Below are 16,227 nucleotides of genomic sequence, written 5' to 3'. Positions count from 1 at the left end.
GCTACCAGAAGTTTGGTTTGTAATCAACAAAGAAACAAATGATCATTTATTGCTTTCCTCAAGTGAAACATCTTTCTTTAACCTTACCTAAAAAAATTATTAGGGACTACAGTCATAGACTTCCTTCTGTACGGACATACAGCCAAGCAATCTACGAATTATTGTAGATTATAAAGAAGCAACGTATGATGTCATAGGATTTCTGTTTACATCTCAATATCAGATCCTACTGAAGGCTACTGACATGTTATATGACATCTACATTTATTTTGTGAGATGTGTATGTGTTAAAAATACATTAATATGCACAGTATGTGCTCTCCAATGAGAAAAAACAAATAAGGATATGTCTAACATGGAAGAAAATGACCAGTCTGTCTATTTTCAGATTTTGTGGGGGCCTCATACTTGATATCAAGAGAAAAGCACCGTTTTTTGCCAGTGACTTTTATGATGCACTTCACATCCAGTCTCTGTCGACCATTTTGTTCATTTACCTGGGAACTGTGACCAACGCCATCACCTTTGGTGGTCTGCTGGGGGACGCTACAGAAAACATGCAGGTCAGTCATCTTTGTCCTCAGGAGTCTTACACCTCTGTAGTGAAATCATGATCAGTCCAGCCACATTATTCACCCTGGCCTCGCGGTCCGCTTGACCTGTGGCCCCAGGCGATCGCCTGGCCTGCATGTTCAGTAGCTTCGCCTCTGGAGACCACTTGCCTCCATCCTTCTTACCTGTCTGCCTGGTCCCTGGGTGTCATGTTTGCCATACTCCTGATACAAATTAATTTCACTTAGATCTACAGTGTACAAGTGCAGCTAAAGAGTTAACGTTGATGAATCTTTACAGTACTGTAGTTCATACAGATATTGCATAGATATGGACGTGGGGACTCAGCCATTTGCTGACTGGCTACAGGGAGTGAAGGTCATTCCTCTGTGTTCCAGGGTGTGTTGGAGAGCTTCCTGGGCACGGCAATATCTGGCGGAGTCTTCTGCCTGCTGGCTGGTCAGCCCCTCACTATCCTCAGCAGTACCGGGCCCGTGCTGGTCTTTGAAAGGCTGCTCTTCACTTTCAGCAGGTGTCTGTCACGACTTGCTACGGTCATACAACTTTCTACTGATTTAGAATAGTTTTTGTTTAGAACGTCATGTGCATGTTAGGAGCTGAGGAAAATCCAGCTGATACAGATATAGTTATAATGGCAGTACACTGTCAATCAAGGTCTTCATGTTAACATTATCAGGTGTGTGTTGTTCTGGGCTGGAACAAGTCGCCACACACTGCGATGGTTCCAACTACAGCATGTCAACCAAACACCCTCTGTTGTTTCTGAAGGGAAAATGAGTTTGACTACCTGGAGTTCCGGCTGTGGATCGGCCTTTGGTCGGCCTTCTTCTGCCTGCTCTTGGTGGTCACGGACGCCAGCTACCTGGTGCAGTACTTCACCCGCTTCACCGAGGAGGGCTTCTCCGCCCTCATCAGCTTCATCTTCATCTACGACTCCTTCAAGAAGATGATCAAGCTGGCCCACTACTACCCCATCAACCCAGACTTTAAGATGGACTACGTCACCCAGTACGACTGCCTCTGTATGGCACCTACTGTCTTAGGTAAGGTCCTGGCCATTTTAAGAGCGTTGCGTGTTATGTCTAGGCTATGCACATTTTCTTCTCCTTAAATTAGGTACTTTGAAGGCTCTGGGAGGAGTAATGGGTAGCCTATTGATAATCCACTTTTCAATGTATATAATGTTGCCTTGTCCGGTAGGGGTGTGCCGGGAGCCCTGTATTTGTATTTGACAACTAATTATTCGGATTCGTATTCGGAGGTGGGCGGGGCTTAAACCGGAAGTCTGTTCAAAACGATTTAAACTGAGGGGAAATGTCATTTCTTTAGCCTAATTTGAATTGGCATTGTAATTGCTGTGCTTTAAACGCATCAGAATTGCTGTTTATATATATTATTATTATTATCATTAATTATGAAGTATAATTCCTCCTCATCATCATCCTGTATGTTTTTATTTTAACAAACTATGAAGTGTCAGAACCCCACCACCACCCTTAACTGGGGGACATTCTACATTTAGTTAGAAACTGAAAAACATTTTTCTAAATCAAAATATATAAGTCCTCATAGCAACTTTGCTAGAACAGCTATAGTAGCTCTATTTATCCCGTGTCATAATATCTAATATATTATCTGCAACCATGTGACACAGGCAGCATGGTGTAGCCTACTAGTAATGGTTTTCACAAACCCAGCAATAAACATGTATTACTATAAATATAATTGAAATTAATTATAAAATTAAATGTAGCCTAGGCTATAGGCCAATTAGCCGAGGAAAATGACAATAGGGTTTGGAAAAATGTAGTCCCAGACACGACCATCTTGTTTCTACACAGGTGTATCTATTTGTCTGATTGGCTCTACTGCATAGAATCCTATGCAATCAGACAAATAGATACACCTCTCTAGAAACAAGATGGCCATGTCTGGGACTACATTTTACCAAACCCTATAGGTATTTAGTAGTTTTATGATCATTACCATGACCCAAAAACCGAGGTACGTTTTGAACCGTGGGCTAACTGTACCCTTGCATCCCTAGTTGCGATTAGCATTGTGGGTTGCCACATATGAGGTTGTTGTATGTACAGTGTACCTCATATCCCTCTAGGTATCACTGTTGGAGATGGTCGGGTTGCTCTGAGTGCTTTGTTTTGCTTGATTAAAGTTTTTTTTGGCATGCCTATGCAGTAAATGAGAAATAAACTTTTTTTTTATTTTTTTTTTAAATACTGATGTTTTCCCATAGAAAACAGCACAGATGTTGTGGGTGATCCTCTAGAAGGTACTTCTATCTGGTACTTCAACAACACAGACCTAGTAAGTCTAGTATTTTCTCTATATGTATTCCTACTGTATGTTCTGAGTGGGATGGTTTCAGCTGTTTCTCTGAACGGAACCACTGTACTTTTAATTTATATTCTCCTGATCAACTTTTGTTTGTTTTTTGAGACTAAGGGTCTTTTTTCTCCCTCATTTCCAAACTATTTTTCTCCCCAGCCCTTGAATGCCACCTGGTCTTCCCTGTCCAGGAAAGAGTGCCTGAAGCACGGAGGAGAGCTGGTGGGCCAAGCCTGTGACTTTGTCCCCGACATCGCCCTCATGTCTTTCATCCTGTTCTTGGGTACCTACACCACCTCCATGTGTCTGAAGAAGTTCAAGACCAGCCTGTTCTTCCCCACCACTGTGAGTAGCATTCTCCTCCACACACGGAGCTGCGGAAGGGGTGTCTGATTTAGCTTTCTGTGGGAGATCTAACTGATGATTGTTTATTGTTTATTGAAAGGACACCTTGGCGAACGCATATCTTCCTGGGGTCCATAAAAGGACATAAGACATACAGTCATGCACTACCTAACATACAGTCATGCAAAACCTAACATCAAACATACAGTTGATTTTGTACATTCAGATACCTACAGTACTGTAGGTATGTAGTATCGGTACAAACAGTAAAGGTACTATTCTAACTCGTCAATCATGTAAATGAGGGAAACCTCAGTGCTTTATGAGTATAAATAAAGATTTGAAATGAACATTTGGTGAATTAGTTAATAGTTTAAAAGAAAGGATCAGCAGGCTGCAGATGTAGTAAGGGAAAGGAAGAAAGGAGCATCAAATATCAACAAAGAGCCCTAAGGCACATCTCTAAGGCGAGGGTTAGGGTTAGATCCCAAACAAAGGCCCTTATCTACTAAGATCCCAAACAAAGGCCCTTATTTACTAAGATCCCAAACAAGGGCCCTTATCTACTAAGATCCCAAACAAGGGCCCTTATCTACTAAGATCCCAAACAAGGGCCCTTATCTACTAAGATCCCAAACAAGGGCCCTTAACTACTAAGATCCCAAACAAAGGCCCTTATCTACTAAGATCCCAAATAAAGAACCTTATCTACTAAGATCCCAAATAAAGAGTGCAAAATTGCATTGGCAGTCCCTCAGATTGCGTGTTTAATTGGAATGAATTTTGCAGGTGATATCAAGGATAATTGCGTGAATGACAACATGTGCACACATGTGAAGACAGCCCTATTTAAATTAGGGGTTTTGCATGTTGTATCCCACAATTGCAGTGAAAAAAGGGGGAATTTCTGCACACTGGATCGAAGCTCCTTACTTTATTGAACCATGAGCAACGTTTCGACAGCCGGGTCTTCTTCAGGCAAGAACTTAAAATGACAAGCTGCAAGTTTGCAGGATATATATAGGCAGCAAATTAGTGACACTGGTTGACGTCACTGCTGGTGATAATACAATGTGATGATGTGCGCATGTGTCAATACAAGACAAACTATACAAAGGCTTTAGACGTTTAAAAACATGCATAGTAGAAAAACAAAATAGCATGACAAGAAACGTTGCTCATGGTTCAATAAAGTAAGGAGCTTCAATGCAGTGTGCAGAAATTCACCCTTTTTTCACTGCAAGAGCCTCTTTTTCCTGCACCCAGCCCGAATACGGTTTGGATGTGCGCACATCTTCTCCACTGTATCCCACAATTGCACCATGGAAGAGGAACAATGGAAACGCAAACGTTGGAGAACGTTGGCCTATGATGAAACTGGATTCCCCCCTCCCTTGGCTCACACACACATTCATTTATCCCGACCCACACCTGGGGAAAAAAGCATAGCATACAGGCCTATTTGATAGCCTATAAAAGTTAAACAGGCCTACCATTTCCTATGTGGAGCAAAAAGTTTTACAAAATGAAATTATAGTTAAGTCCACTGCAGCACACAAACATAAAAATAATAAAATTATTCCCTCTAGCATAAGACCTTGGCTCGGCGGTAACGTTATAGAAACACAAGACACACTGGAAATAATACAGATCTCCTGTGTGGGAAAATAATTAACTTAGAATGAATACATACAAAAAAGCACATAGTACACTTTGTAACCGCAATTACACAGAGCCAATTAGTACCTGCCCTTCAAAGGTATTAAATAGCAAACACAATCACTATCACTGCACTTGCTTTCAGGCTTGATAAGTCACTGAGCGTGTGCTACATTTATGTATTTGCATTTTCTCCTCCCATATTTTGCAGGCTAGGGTGGGCATGCCCCTCATTACATATTCATTTCGGCCAAAAGTACTAATTGGATAGAGCGTGCCAACTTCCACACTTGAAGGACGCAATCTTCCATGCACACCATTCATAGATCACCTTGTACATTTATTTGCGCGTATTAAGGCATTTGCACACATTTTTCTATGTGATACACTTAAGTAGATAAGGCCCTAAGTGTCAAAACAGGAGACTAAGAGATGGATATCAGCTTTATTAAAAAAGCTCACACCTTCTTGGAAAACATATTGTAACAAACAAACTTGGCTATGTAGGCTACTATACAATAACATCCATCCTCATGAAAACATCCACACCCGAGTTGGACAAAAGAGAGTTACATATGCAAAGCCATGTGTAGGCTACTACAGATAAACAGACGCGTGCCAGTCAGTGTGATCCCGGGCCCTGCTTTCCTTTGCTCTGCTCCGTTATGTGAGGTGGGGGGTGAGTGTTATGCTTCCCATATCTGGAAACGGCACATCTGATAGATTCTGCCTTGTCTGCCTGATCTTTGAAGGTTTTCTCATGCATCTGACACTTTTGGGAAATTTCCCATCCCAGTGTCCATAGTAGTAGGGTAAGGTTTAGGGTTAGTAGTGAGTGGTTTCTGAGTATCTTCCTGTCTTTTTCCACAGGTGAGGAAACTCATCAGTGATTTCGCTATTATCTTGGCCATACTGATCTTCTGTGGTGTAGATGCTCTGGTGGGAGTAGACACGCCCAAACTCATTGTGCCAACGGAATTCAAGGTATGGTTATATTATTATATTTATTTCCACATTATACACACATTTCATTCACCACACTGTTTTTAATGCACATGTATTATTCTAAGAGTTAGAACTATGGAAATATGACTAGGTATAATTTATGATTATACCGTGGTTATCACAAATATGAAGAAAAATGTATTGAATACATTAAATCAACCCGTATATGGGGCACCACCCTGTTCTGTACAGTGAAACAGGTAACCTTTATCAATAGTCTAATTTATCAATGTCAATCTGAAGGAGGAGGTCTTGACTCAAATCAATTGACCTAAAAATCATGTGATGACGCTAGGACGAGATCAAAGCTTAACAATATTTATTGAAGTTATACTAATCAATTATCAAAATAACATGAAAACACAACTCAATAATAGATGGAAAAACAAATGTAGCAATATGAAAACACAGCGGAAATGAAATGATGTTATAGATTATCACAGCCTATCCTAAATCCTCTAAGACAAAACCACACACAAAACTGGACAGTTGGGATTGCAGCCTTACTGTGGTGTGTTAAGGAGATGTGTCCAGATGCATTGTTTGGTTTGAAGAAGTGAAGAGGCATGTGTCTGATGGTCGCTCGGTTTGATGCAGGGTGTAGTGTGCCTGCACTCCCGTTAAAACAGTGATGGTAGACTGTTGCGCAAACTTAATATTCATGGAGGTTTAATGTCAGTGCTGCTCGATGTACAGCAACTGAAATGGTTTAAAAGTTGCAAATGTCTCGTTCAAACCCTCTGCTCTCGCCAGAGGTGGAGGTCGTTTGAAGAGTTTATGGAAATTCCTAAGACCCTGGCATCGACTACATATAGATCTTAGCTAGGCTAGCAGGTAGTGGTTCAGCAATTCCATGGATACAGATTGATTTCATCAATCAGGCACAAGCTTGGATCCCGGGTTAGACTACGTGTTACAAGGAGAACTTGAGGGAGCCTTGAGAGAGAAACTTGAAAGAGCGACTATCTGTCCCATCCTCCACTTAAGGAGGGCAGGAGACTAAGCTGTGTCCAGTTTGCATAGACAGCACTAATTGGTCACTCACAGGGTGAGGGGCTCTGTGGATGAGCTTTGACCCCCATTCACTTGGGATCATAAAAGGGGAGCCAAGATTCTCTTAAGAGTCTGGAGTCATCAAATATCCCTGTTTTGGTTTTAACATTATATTACATTTCCCCAACATGCATAATCAACTGATTCATGATTTTAGCTTCAGCTTGATACCAGATGGACCATTGTGGAGAGAGGAAGAGTTCATCGTTTCCCAACAATCCCATTTCAAGGGACCAGTGCTTGGGCTAAAAAGGGTTTTGTCAGGTTTACTTTGAATTTGACAGGAAACAGTCTAAGCGAACCACGTTTCTCCCCGATTGACCTCCCATTGATTAGTCCCTGGGTAGGGGAGAGCAGGAGGTCCCGGGCCTGAGCTTTGAAGCCTGCAGATCTGTATCAGGTGTGGAGTGAGGTCACCAACATTCCTGTGTCAGTCCCACAGTATGGTCTGTATAATATTTGTCATGTCCATAATCTGCTACATACATAAGGTACATTTAGCCACCTCAATATTGCATAAACTCATAAATGAGTAAATACGTATTTGAAAGTACTTAAGGCCAATAATATATTTACTGAATGAGAGAATACAGTCCGTAGTAGCTGTATATATACAGGAGTACAGTATGTGTTTAGTTGCTTCTCCACTGCCGCCTTGTGAATGCAGATTTTAGCTCCTGCTCAGTGGTTGGTTTGACAGGAACTCATCATGCTGAAATGAAATTGCTGCGTTTAAAACCAGCCTTAAGACTTATTTGTTTCAATCTGCCTTCCACTAGTGCCCTGTTCTTTAAAGTACTTGCTGCTCTATCTGTGTTTTTAACAGTGTTTTTTTAAACTGTTTTTTTCTTCTTTCTCTATGTGAAGCACCTTGAGATGTCTTGTGATGTGAAAGTGTGTTACATAAATGAAATATATTATTATACTGCAGACCGTTGATTGGTCAATGAAATCGTCCCAAAATCCGTCGTCCCATGTTCCAACCGCATGTCTGTTGTGTGTGGATAAGTGATATGGACCAGTACAGTACAGATACATAATGGTTGCCATCCTGTACTGTAGCACGTTGGTCAATGGAGAAACAGCACATTTGTGTTTTGGGTGTCTGTTTGTGCATTTCTGCACATGCATGTGTGTTTGTATGTCTTTGCATGTCACTTGTGAATGCGCACCAGTCTTTAAGACCAAGATAGCTCACTCACCTGGTGTTCCATGCTCCCCCTCCCCAGCCAACAAGCACTAACCGTGGCTGGTTCGTGCCCCCATTCGGAGGCAACCCCTGGTGGGTGTACCTGGCCTCGGCACTGCCCGCGCTGCTGGTCACCATCCTGCTCTTCATGGACCAGCAGATCACTGCTGTCATCGTCAACAGGAAGGAGCACAAGCTGAAGGTGGGTCTGCTACCGGAGTTGGCGCCGGATAAGGCGTCCTGGTCCAGGTGGCGTTAGAGCGCTCCATTACACACCTGTGGGTACAGGAAAGCGCCCACTGGGCTTACGGGAGGTGCCCTTGGGCCACACACTAAATGCCTGTTGTCTTAAACCAATAGGAGAGGCTCGGACGGCTTCTAATCTGTTGTCCCCCTCTGTCAGCCAAAGCAGGTTGAAAGAATGACTGTACCTTCTGAGTCATATGTATCTCTGTGGCAATCTGTTTATCTGGGATACACATTGATAAGATTAACATCAAACAGTGCTATATTGTTGTGAGACAGAACAGGCTTGGTAATGATGGAAAGTCCCTCTTAAGCTATTATTGTATTTATATTTTGCTCTTGCACTTTGGCTTTAGCACTAGATTGTGCTCTTAGTCACTTGTTTAGAAAGGAGATGCTCTTGTGAATTCTGGCGAGTAGTAGTACACTGACTACCTAGGTGAAATGCAATTAACTGGGGTTGCACAATCTATAAGGTACAAGTCACTTTGGATAAACGTGTCTGCTAAATGACTGCGAAATGTAATATGTTTGTTTTTTATCTCTAAGATATGTTAATAAGTTGAACTTGTCAAGTTCAATTGTCCTATGTTCGATCTACTTAAAATATCTGAATAACCTTAAACCTTCTCATTAACTTTAACCTTTGCCCTGCCTTTTGTGACAGAAAGGTGCAGGCTATCATCTGGACCTCTTCTTGGTGGCCATTCTCATGGTGGTCTGCTCCTTCATGGGCTTGCCATGGTACGTGGCCGCTACGGTCATCTCCATTGCACACATTGACAGTTTGAAGATGGAGACAGAGACTTCGGCCCCTGGGGAGCAGCCCAAGTTCCTGGGCGTGAGGTAGGTCCACCACAAATCAAGCACAGATATATTGTCTGGTGAGAATGTTCATGTGCAGAACATTTGAAGAAAAAGTCTTGCCACTCAGAGTGCTGCTTCCATACAGTCAGCTTGTACCAACATTGGCCTGTTCATATTACATTTTACTATTCTCAGAGATCCATGGACAGGGCTATTCTCTTTATTATATTATATTTCATTACATTACAGTCATTAAGCAGACACGTTTATCCAAAGCAACTAAAGATAATTGCACTTAACGTAGGAATAGACAATGCACTACTACTTGCCGGAACTCACAAGTGCATCTCCTTTCTAAAACCAGTGACTAAGAGCATAATCTAGTGCTGAAGGCAAAGTGCAAGAATAGCAATCTAAAATATAGCTGCAAGCAGCAATGTGGGGGCCAAGCAGGACGCGCAACAAGCGCATCAAAGACAACAAGCGAAACACGTCATAGCCGCATTCGAATCCCTACCGCAGTTTTGAAAATCGGGCATACGTTCAGAATAAATGCACTTTTAACTTTGACAGGTTGGTGGCGCTAGAGAGTTTGAGGTGTCCACATAGACTTGGAAAGAGGGGTCACGGGACCGTCCCCGATGAGTGTGCCAAATATGGTTTTGATAGATCAAAACGTTACTGAGATATGACCACACTTCCTGTTTGGCGGCTTCGCCACCAATTTTGATCGGCTGTGACTGGTGAACGCTTTCGAGGATCAAAAATCCCTGTAAGATTTTAGTAGACATTGGTCTGTAGATTGTGCCTACCACATTTCGTGTAGATTAGTGAAAGGTTATAGGAGGAGATGCATTTAAAGTGTTTTTCACAAAATCCAACATGGCGGAAAATCCAATATGGCGGACATTAGCTAATAGGATGGCCTGAACTCGGCTTGATCCAAGGAATCCAATGGCACTTGAATTTTGAAGATCGGGCATACGGTTCAGCATGAACGCACCTCCAACTCTGACACGTTGGTGGCGCTAGAGCGTTTGAGGTGTCGAGATGAGACTTGCTGACAGGGGACAGGGGCATGTCCTCGATGACTATGCCAAATGAGGTTTCGATACCTCAAAACGTTGCTAAGATACAACACCACTTCCTGTTTGGCGGCTTCAACGCCAATTTAAATAAGCTGTAACGAGTGAACGCTTTGGCAAATTCAAAAGACCTGTAAGAATTTAATAGTCATTGCTCTAGAGATGGTGCGTCCCGAGTTTCGTGCAGATTGGTGATAATTCCTAGGAGGAGATACATTTTAAGTGTTTTTCACAAAATTCAAAATGGCGGAAAATCCAATATGGCGGAAAATGACGTGCCAGAGTTTTAAACTGGATGCAAGCCGCTACACTTTCTTTCAAACAACACCCCAGTGCGACATATGCATGACACTACAGTATATCAAAACCCCTGTAGGTGAGCAATTAGAACCTGCTATTTTCAACAAATGTAGGCTATTGCTCTTACTTGTAAATGGCTAGTTATTGAGTTTGTCTGATTGCCCAAAGAGCTCTTAATATAAGAAGTGATATTTTTACAATTCTGCAGAGGTTTTTGTCAGTGGAGAGCCGGTGCTCGAACATTCAGCTTGTTAATGCTAGCCCTAGGAGGTTTCTGATATTACAGCTGTGAGCTGAGACAACAAACACGTGTGGAGCTCTCATTCCAGTACCAAAGATCAATTTTCTGTTGTGTGAGTTTTGGACGGCGCCAGTCATTCAGTCAGAAAGATGTTTGACTTTATTGTCCATTCCAGTGTATTTATGAACTTTTCTGGACCAACACCTCATTGAAATGGGAGTGTGGTAGTAAAGCAAGGCCTGGTGCCCATTAGAAATAAGGGCTGACAATTAATAAAAAAAAAAAAAATTATGTTCTATGTGACATTCATTGTCTCGCTAGGGCCATTATGCAAATGCATCGATTCGGACAGAGGAGAGAGGCTGAACTAATCACACTTGAGTACCACTGGGTACCAACTTACTTGCTTACAGGGTGTGATTGAGCTTCAACAAAGAAAAACAAAACAAAACAAAGAAACATGTCCAACTCCTTTTCTAATCCACATTTAATAATCATGAGAACGTCAACGTGTAGTACAGATATTAAGGCAAAATCAGGTCAGTCGAGTGGACACTGACAGAATAATTCAGTAGCTCAATGCCCATTGTTGTGGCAAATTGCAGTTCTAGTGTTAAACATGTTATGGTCTTCATCGGCCCTATAAATCAATCATTTTCTTTATAAATTGGTTTGTTTTTCTCACCAGAGAGCAACGGGTGACTGGTATGTGTGTATTCATCCTGACGGGACTGTCTGTCCTCATGTCTCCCATCCTCAAGGTAAAGATATATTCATGCCTTTCTTTCTGCTGTGGTTGATTGAGGAACATGTTTGCTGGTTATGGTGTCTGTATGGCAAACTGTTCAAACAGGGTTGTATTTTTGCTTGATACATATATACTTGTCTGAAATCAAAAGTCTCATGAGTTGTGAGCCAGGACATTGAAAACAAAATAAGATGAACCAAGCCTATACCTTCAAAATTACACTCAGAAGCCAGAAAATACACACTGCCCCTTTGATCAATACGTAAAACATATTTCTATCTACAACATAAGTGTCTACACTGTCTTTTTTTGCGTGGCTGTAAGCCAGCACACCTAGTATAGCGTTTGTCCGGTTATCACTCCCTCTGTCACTCTGTAACCCTTTCTCTGTTGGCACCACAAGAGGCAGTTGTCCCAGCACACCAAAATCAACCCGCCGATCCCCACTGCACAAGTAGAGTAGTGGTGAGAACATTGGACTCCCACCCGGGAGACTGGGGTTCAAGACCCGGTGGGGATGACTTTATGGGACTATACCCCAAACCTCCACGTGTTCATCCTTTCACTCCAACCTTCACCCCTTGCCTTATAGGTCAGATCCTGTCCCAACCCCAAAACATATTCTAACCCCAACCCACATTAGAGACTGGAAGAAGGACACCAAAACCAACCTGCCAATCTCCACTGCACAAGTAGAGTAGTTGTCAGAGCATTGGACTCCCACCCGGGAGACCACGGTTCAAAACCCGGTGGTTATGACTTTATGTTATCATCAGTGTAACTGCTTCAGCCACTGACCGCTACCATTACCCAGTGAGCATCCAGACATTTATTAACCGGTTAAGGGGAGACACCCTAGGTGAATAGAAAAAAAAAAATCCTTAATAGGTATCACCATCAAACTCCCCCAGTTTGTTAGGTACATTAAGCAGCATCTTTTTTGTATTACAAGTTTTCAGAAATCTTATGGATAAATATGCAAATTAGGCATTGTATGTGCTAAATATGCGCTAATTTGCATAAATTCAGGACATACTTTTTTTAAACTGGTTCAAGCCAGGTTCAAAATTCTTGTTTCATTTTGTTCACATATCCCTATTCAAAACTTTGGCCAGGGGGATTTTTGATATCTCTTTTCTTCACTTCAGAAATCAGAAAATACTGTCAACAGTCATAAAAAGACCAATTTTCGCCATGTTTTAGGGATAAACTGTTATATAAATCAGGCTATGAATGAAATTTAAAAAATCCCCCTTGGCCAAACCCTTCAGATTATGGATTGGAACAAAACTGGAGTTTTGTTGAAGTTAGGTGTATGTAGGTGCTACTCAAGTGGTGGTTTTGATGTCCCTGAGATGAGAAATAACTCATTTTGAGAAAACGGGCTTTGAAAATTTGTATTGTAAAAAAACATACATTTGCATTGTAAACCAATATTTACAAACACAGTATCCAATCACATCATTAGTAACAACATTACACAACATCTGAAAACACATAGAAACTGAAAACTGAATAACACAGCATGTTGTGGATTCAAAATAGTCCAGGAGTAGACATTTTGTATAGAGAAGCAAGACCTGTTTAGTTGGAAGCCGACTCACCACGTCAAGGTACAGGCCACGATTGGGATGTTAGTAAGACAAGACTAGAGACGAGACAATGTTAGTAGGGAAGAGAACATTCCCTTTTAGAAAGCTTGTATTATTTTGCTAAACCGATCATGGACAAAGACAGACACATTTGACGAGGACATGCATGAGAAAACAGATTATCCAATTTTTTTTTAACCGTTTTACATGGAGAAAACATGAATGAATGAACATGAAGAGTAAACTGATTCATAAATACACAGGACAAGATGTGGTTAACAATCCAGGGTAAACACCAATAGAAGCTAAATATAGATTTCCAAACAAACAAACAAGTGATATATCTATCGTCAAAAGCAACACCATAGGAGACATCAGGCTACGCCGTCATAGGTCTACAGAGTCACTCCTCAGATGGCACCACACTAGCTATCTACAAAACTGTTCTAGGCAGCTGGTTTATAGATCCCACTCAGCTGCAGTCTACAAAACTATTCTAAGCAGCTGGTTTGTAGATCCCACTCAGCTGCAGTCCATAAAACTGTCCTAAAACCACAATATGTTCCTGGTGCGCATGGGGTTGTCATCAGTGAAGCAGACTACCCCATATTGCCGCCTTCATGTTGTCCACTGAACGCTGGTTATTGAGAATTATTGTAATAATTCTCAATAACTAATAATTTTGTAACATTTTGCATTTATTGGCAGTCAGCTTACCTACCTCTGGGTCCACATCTGCCTGCCTAATCTGCTCTGCTTCTGTGCAAGGACTCCAGGCCTCTCTCTATTTCAGCAACTGAAATTAAAACAGTTTATTTGGTCAGTTTATGGATGCATGTAGAAATGCCACAGGTAGAGAGAGGGAGACTACTGTGCATATGTATAGGCTTCTGATATTGGCGAGAGAGAGACAGAGAGAGAGAGAGGGAACACGTTTCAATAGCCTACCTGTCACCCTCTTGTCATGTTTCTGATACGTTTTCAGATGAAGCCCTGGGATCCCTAACACTTTACTAATCTTTTGGAGAGCTGCATACCCCAACCCTAACTCGTGCGCTAAGAGGACCATCCTCACATTGACATCAAATGCAACATCATTCCTAGTTGTTGACACTTTTGCGATAGCCATTTCTCACAAAGACTGCACTCTAAGAGCAAAGTACTACATAACCCACTATTCTGAGGATCTATGTTAATTTTAAGACCAGTCCCTGCACAATTAGGACAAATCAACCCAGTTATCAGCTCATTCAAACGCGCCGCATCTCTCTGCTGCTCACTGGACATGCTAACGCTAGCCTCATCTCCCTGCTGCTCACTGGACATGCTAGCACCGGCTAATGTCAACTTGTGCGAATAGGCACTTTATATCTCATAAATGTAAACCTTTCCATTTAGTTTCTCTTGTTTTCTGTTAAACCTTGCGGGCAAACACTGTTGTCGTTGTTGCTTATTACATTTAGAACGCTTTACAGACGGCATTGTTTGGATTAGATATCAGGAAATGGAAACGTGTCACATGACGCGGTGAACCAATCACGTTCTCAGAAATCAACAACAGCCAATGAGATTTCACGTTTAGCATCAAACCCGCCTTTGTATTTCCACGATTGCTGATACAAATGAAACTATCAGGTTTGGTTGCGATAACATCAGGCTTGAGAGAGAGATCTCTCTAATGATATATCACATGAGCGGATCCAAAAGACGTCCGCGCTCAGGTTCGTTGCGAAAAAATGCTAACTTTTGGTGATTTTAGGAAGAATCTACAGACGCAAACAGACTAAATAAAGTAAAATAAACATCTAAATGCGTATTTTTGATGTTTTATTTCCACTAGTATGAAAGAAGACATGTTACCCAAACCCATAACCCTAACCCTAACCCTAACCCTAACCTGGACCCAGGCACACTCACACACACACTGACAGACACCAGTCCTGGGCTCAGATCCCCTTCCCCTCACCCTAACCCGGGTCCGTATCCTTTTCCTACCCCCCACCCTACCCCAACCCCTGCCTCTATCTGGGCCCAGGCACATTTATGCACACACAGACATACACCAATGTTTGCCATGTCTCTCCTATGATGTTATTAGCCTCTCTTACTCTGAAAATGTAATTGAATGTTATTTATTGCTCTATAAATGTTCTTAGCCGGTAGACAAACATACTCCAGGAGCTTGCTCGATCGCCTCGTTGAGAGGGGTCAGGGAAGAATTTTTACAGCTCACTTATCTGGCCCCCGGGTGATTACTGTTTTTTTGCTTCCCTCTGGAATATGTAGGGGTGGGATGTCTGCCCACCTCCCTTGTTCTCTGTAAAGCGCATTGTGTTGCCTCTGGGTATGAAATGCGCTATATAAATAAAGCTTTGATTGATTGATTGATGTTATGGAAGCAAACTAGCACAAAATCTCAAATTTGACCAGGGCGTTGAAAAACAATGTTTTCACCTACCGTGTCTCCCCTTAAAAGACGTTGAAATGACCCATAGACATTGAGGTTAAAACCTGGTGAAACCATTCGAACTGACATACTGCCTACGTCTGAACGGTGAATAACTGTCCAAGAATAAACGTTTTTTCAAAGACGTTGAATCAATGTCAAGATGTAGCTGCTATAAAAACTTGCCAATTCGAATGGGATTTCACCAGGTTTTAACCTAAATGTTTAATGAACGTCTATACATAGTTGGTATAAAAACTAGCCAATTCGAGACGGGATTTCACCAGGTTTTAGCCTAAAAATATAATCAACATCTAGACATAACTGGTATAAAAACTTGCCAATTTCAACCTTCTTGAACCCAGTTTCAGACTAAACGTATACGATTTTAAGTAAACCATATATCTACAAAGCATAAACATTTATTCCAAACATCAAATATGCAAAGGGACATTTTTTTATTATACAACACCTTGCCATTTTTATATCTTATATTTATTGATGTATCAGTTAATACAACAAGAAAACTTCTAAACACTCAAGCCCCCTCTCCACCCACACACCCATCCTACCACAGATGTTTTCTAGAATA

The 16,227-nt window shown here is 41.6% G+C and overlaps 1 protein-coding gene across 2 annotated transcripts in view; it reads left to right on the top strand.

Annotated features, from left to right (window-relative positions):
• The window catches only part of slc4a4a (solute carrier family 4 member 4a), a gene marked incomplete at both ends in the record, with an annotated part of 91,382 nt that overhangs the window by 61,767 nt on the left and 13,388 nt on the right, over positions 1 to 16,227 (top strand). For both annotated transcript variants that reach the window (XM_084457003.1, XM_084457002.1), the window contains 9 exons: positions 389 to 563; positions 951 to 1,084; positions 1,342 to 1,616; positions 2,828 to 2,898; positions 3,079 to 3,264; positions 5,794 to 5,907; positions 8,211 to 8,372; positions 9,084 to 9,262; positions 11,538 to 11,610. In XM_084457003.1, coding sequence (XP_084313129.1) covers positions 389 to 563; positions 951 to 1,084; positions 1,342 to 1,616; positions 2,828 to 2,898; positions 3,079 to 3,264; positions 5,794 to 5,907; positions 8,211 to 8,372; positions 9,084 to 9,262; positions 11,538 to 11,610 — 1,369 coding nt within the window. The remainder of the gene's footprint in view (positions 1 to 388; positions 564 to 950; positions 1,085 to 1,341; positions 1,617 to 2,827; positions 2,899 to 3,078; positions 3,265 to 5,793; positions 5,908 to 8,210; positions 8,373 to 9,083; positions 9,263 to 11,537; positions 11,611 to 16,227) is intronic.

The sequence above is a fragment of the Borostomias antarcticus genome (genome assembly GCF_949987555.1).
Source record: "Borostomias antarcticus genome assembly, chromosome: 23".
NCBI classification, from domain to species: Eukaryota; Metazoa; Chordata; class Actinopteri; order Stomiiformes; family Stomiidae; genus Borostomias; species Borostomias antarcticus.
The sequence above is the reverse complement of the archived record's forward strand: the minus strand, read 5'-3'. Positions and strand labels throughout refer to the sequence as shown.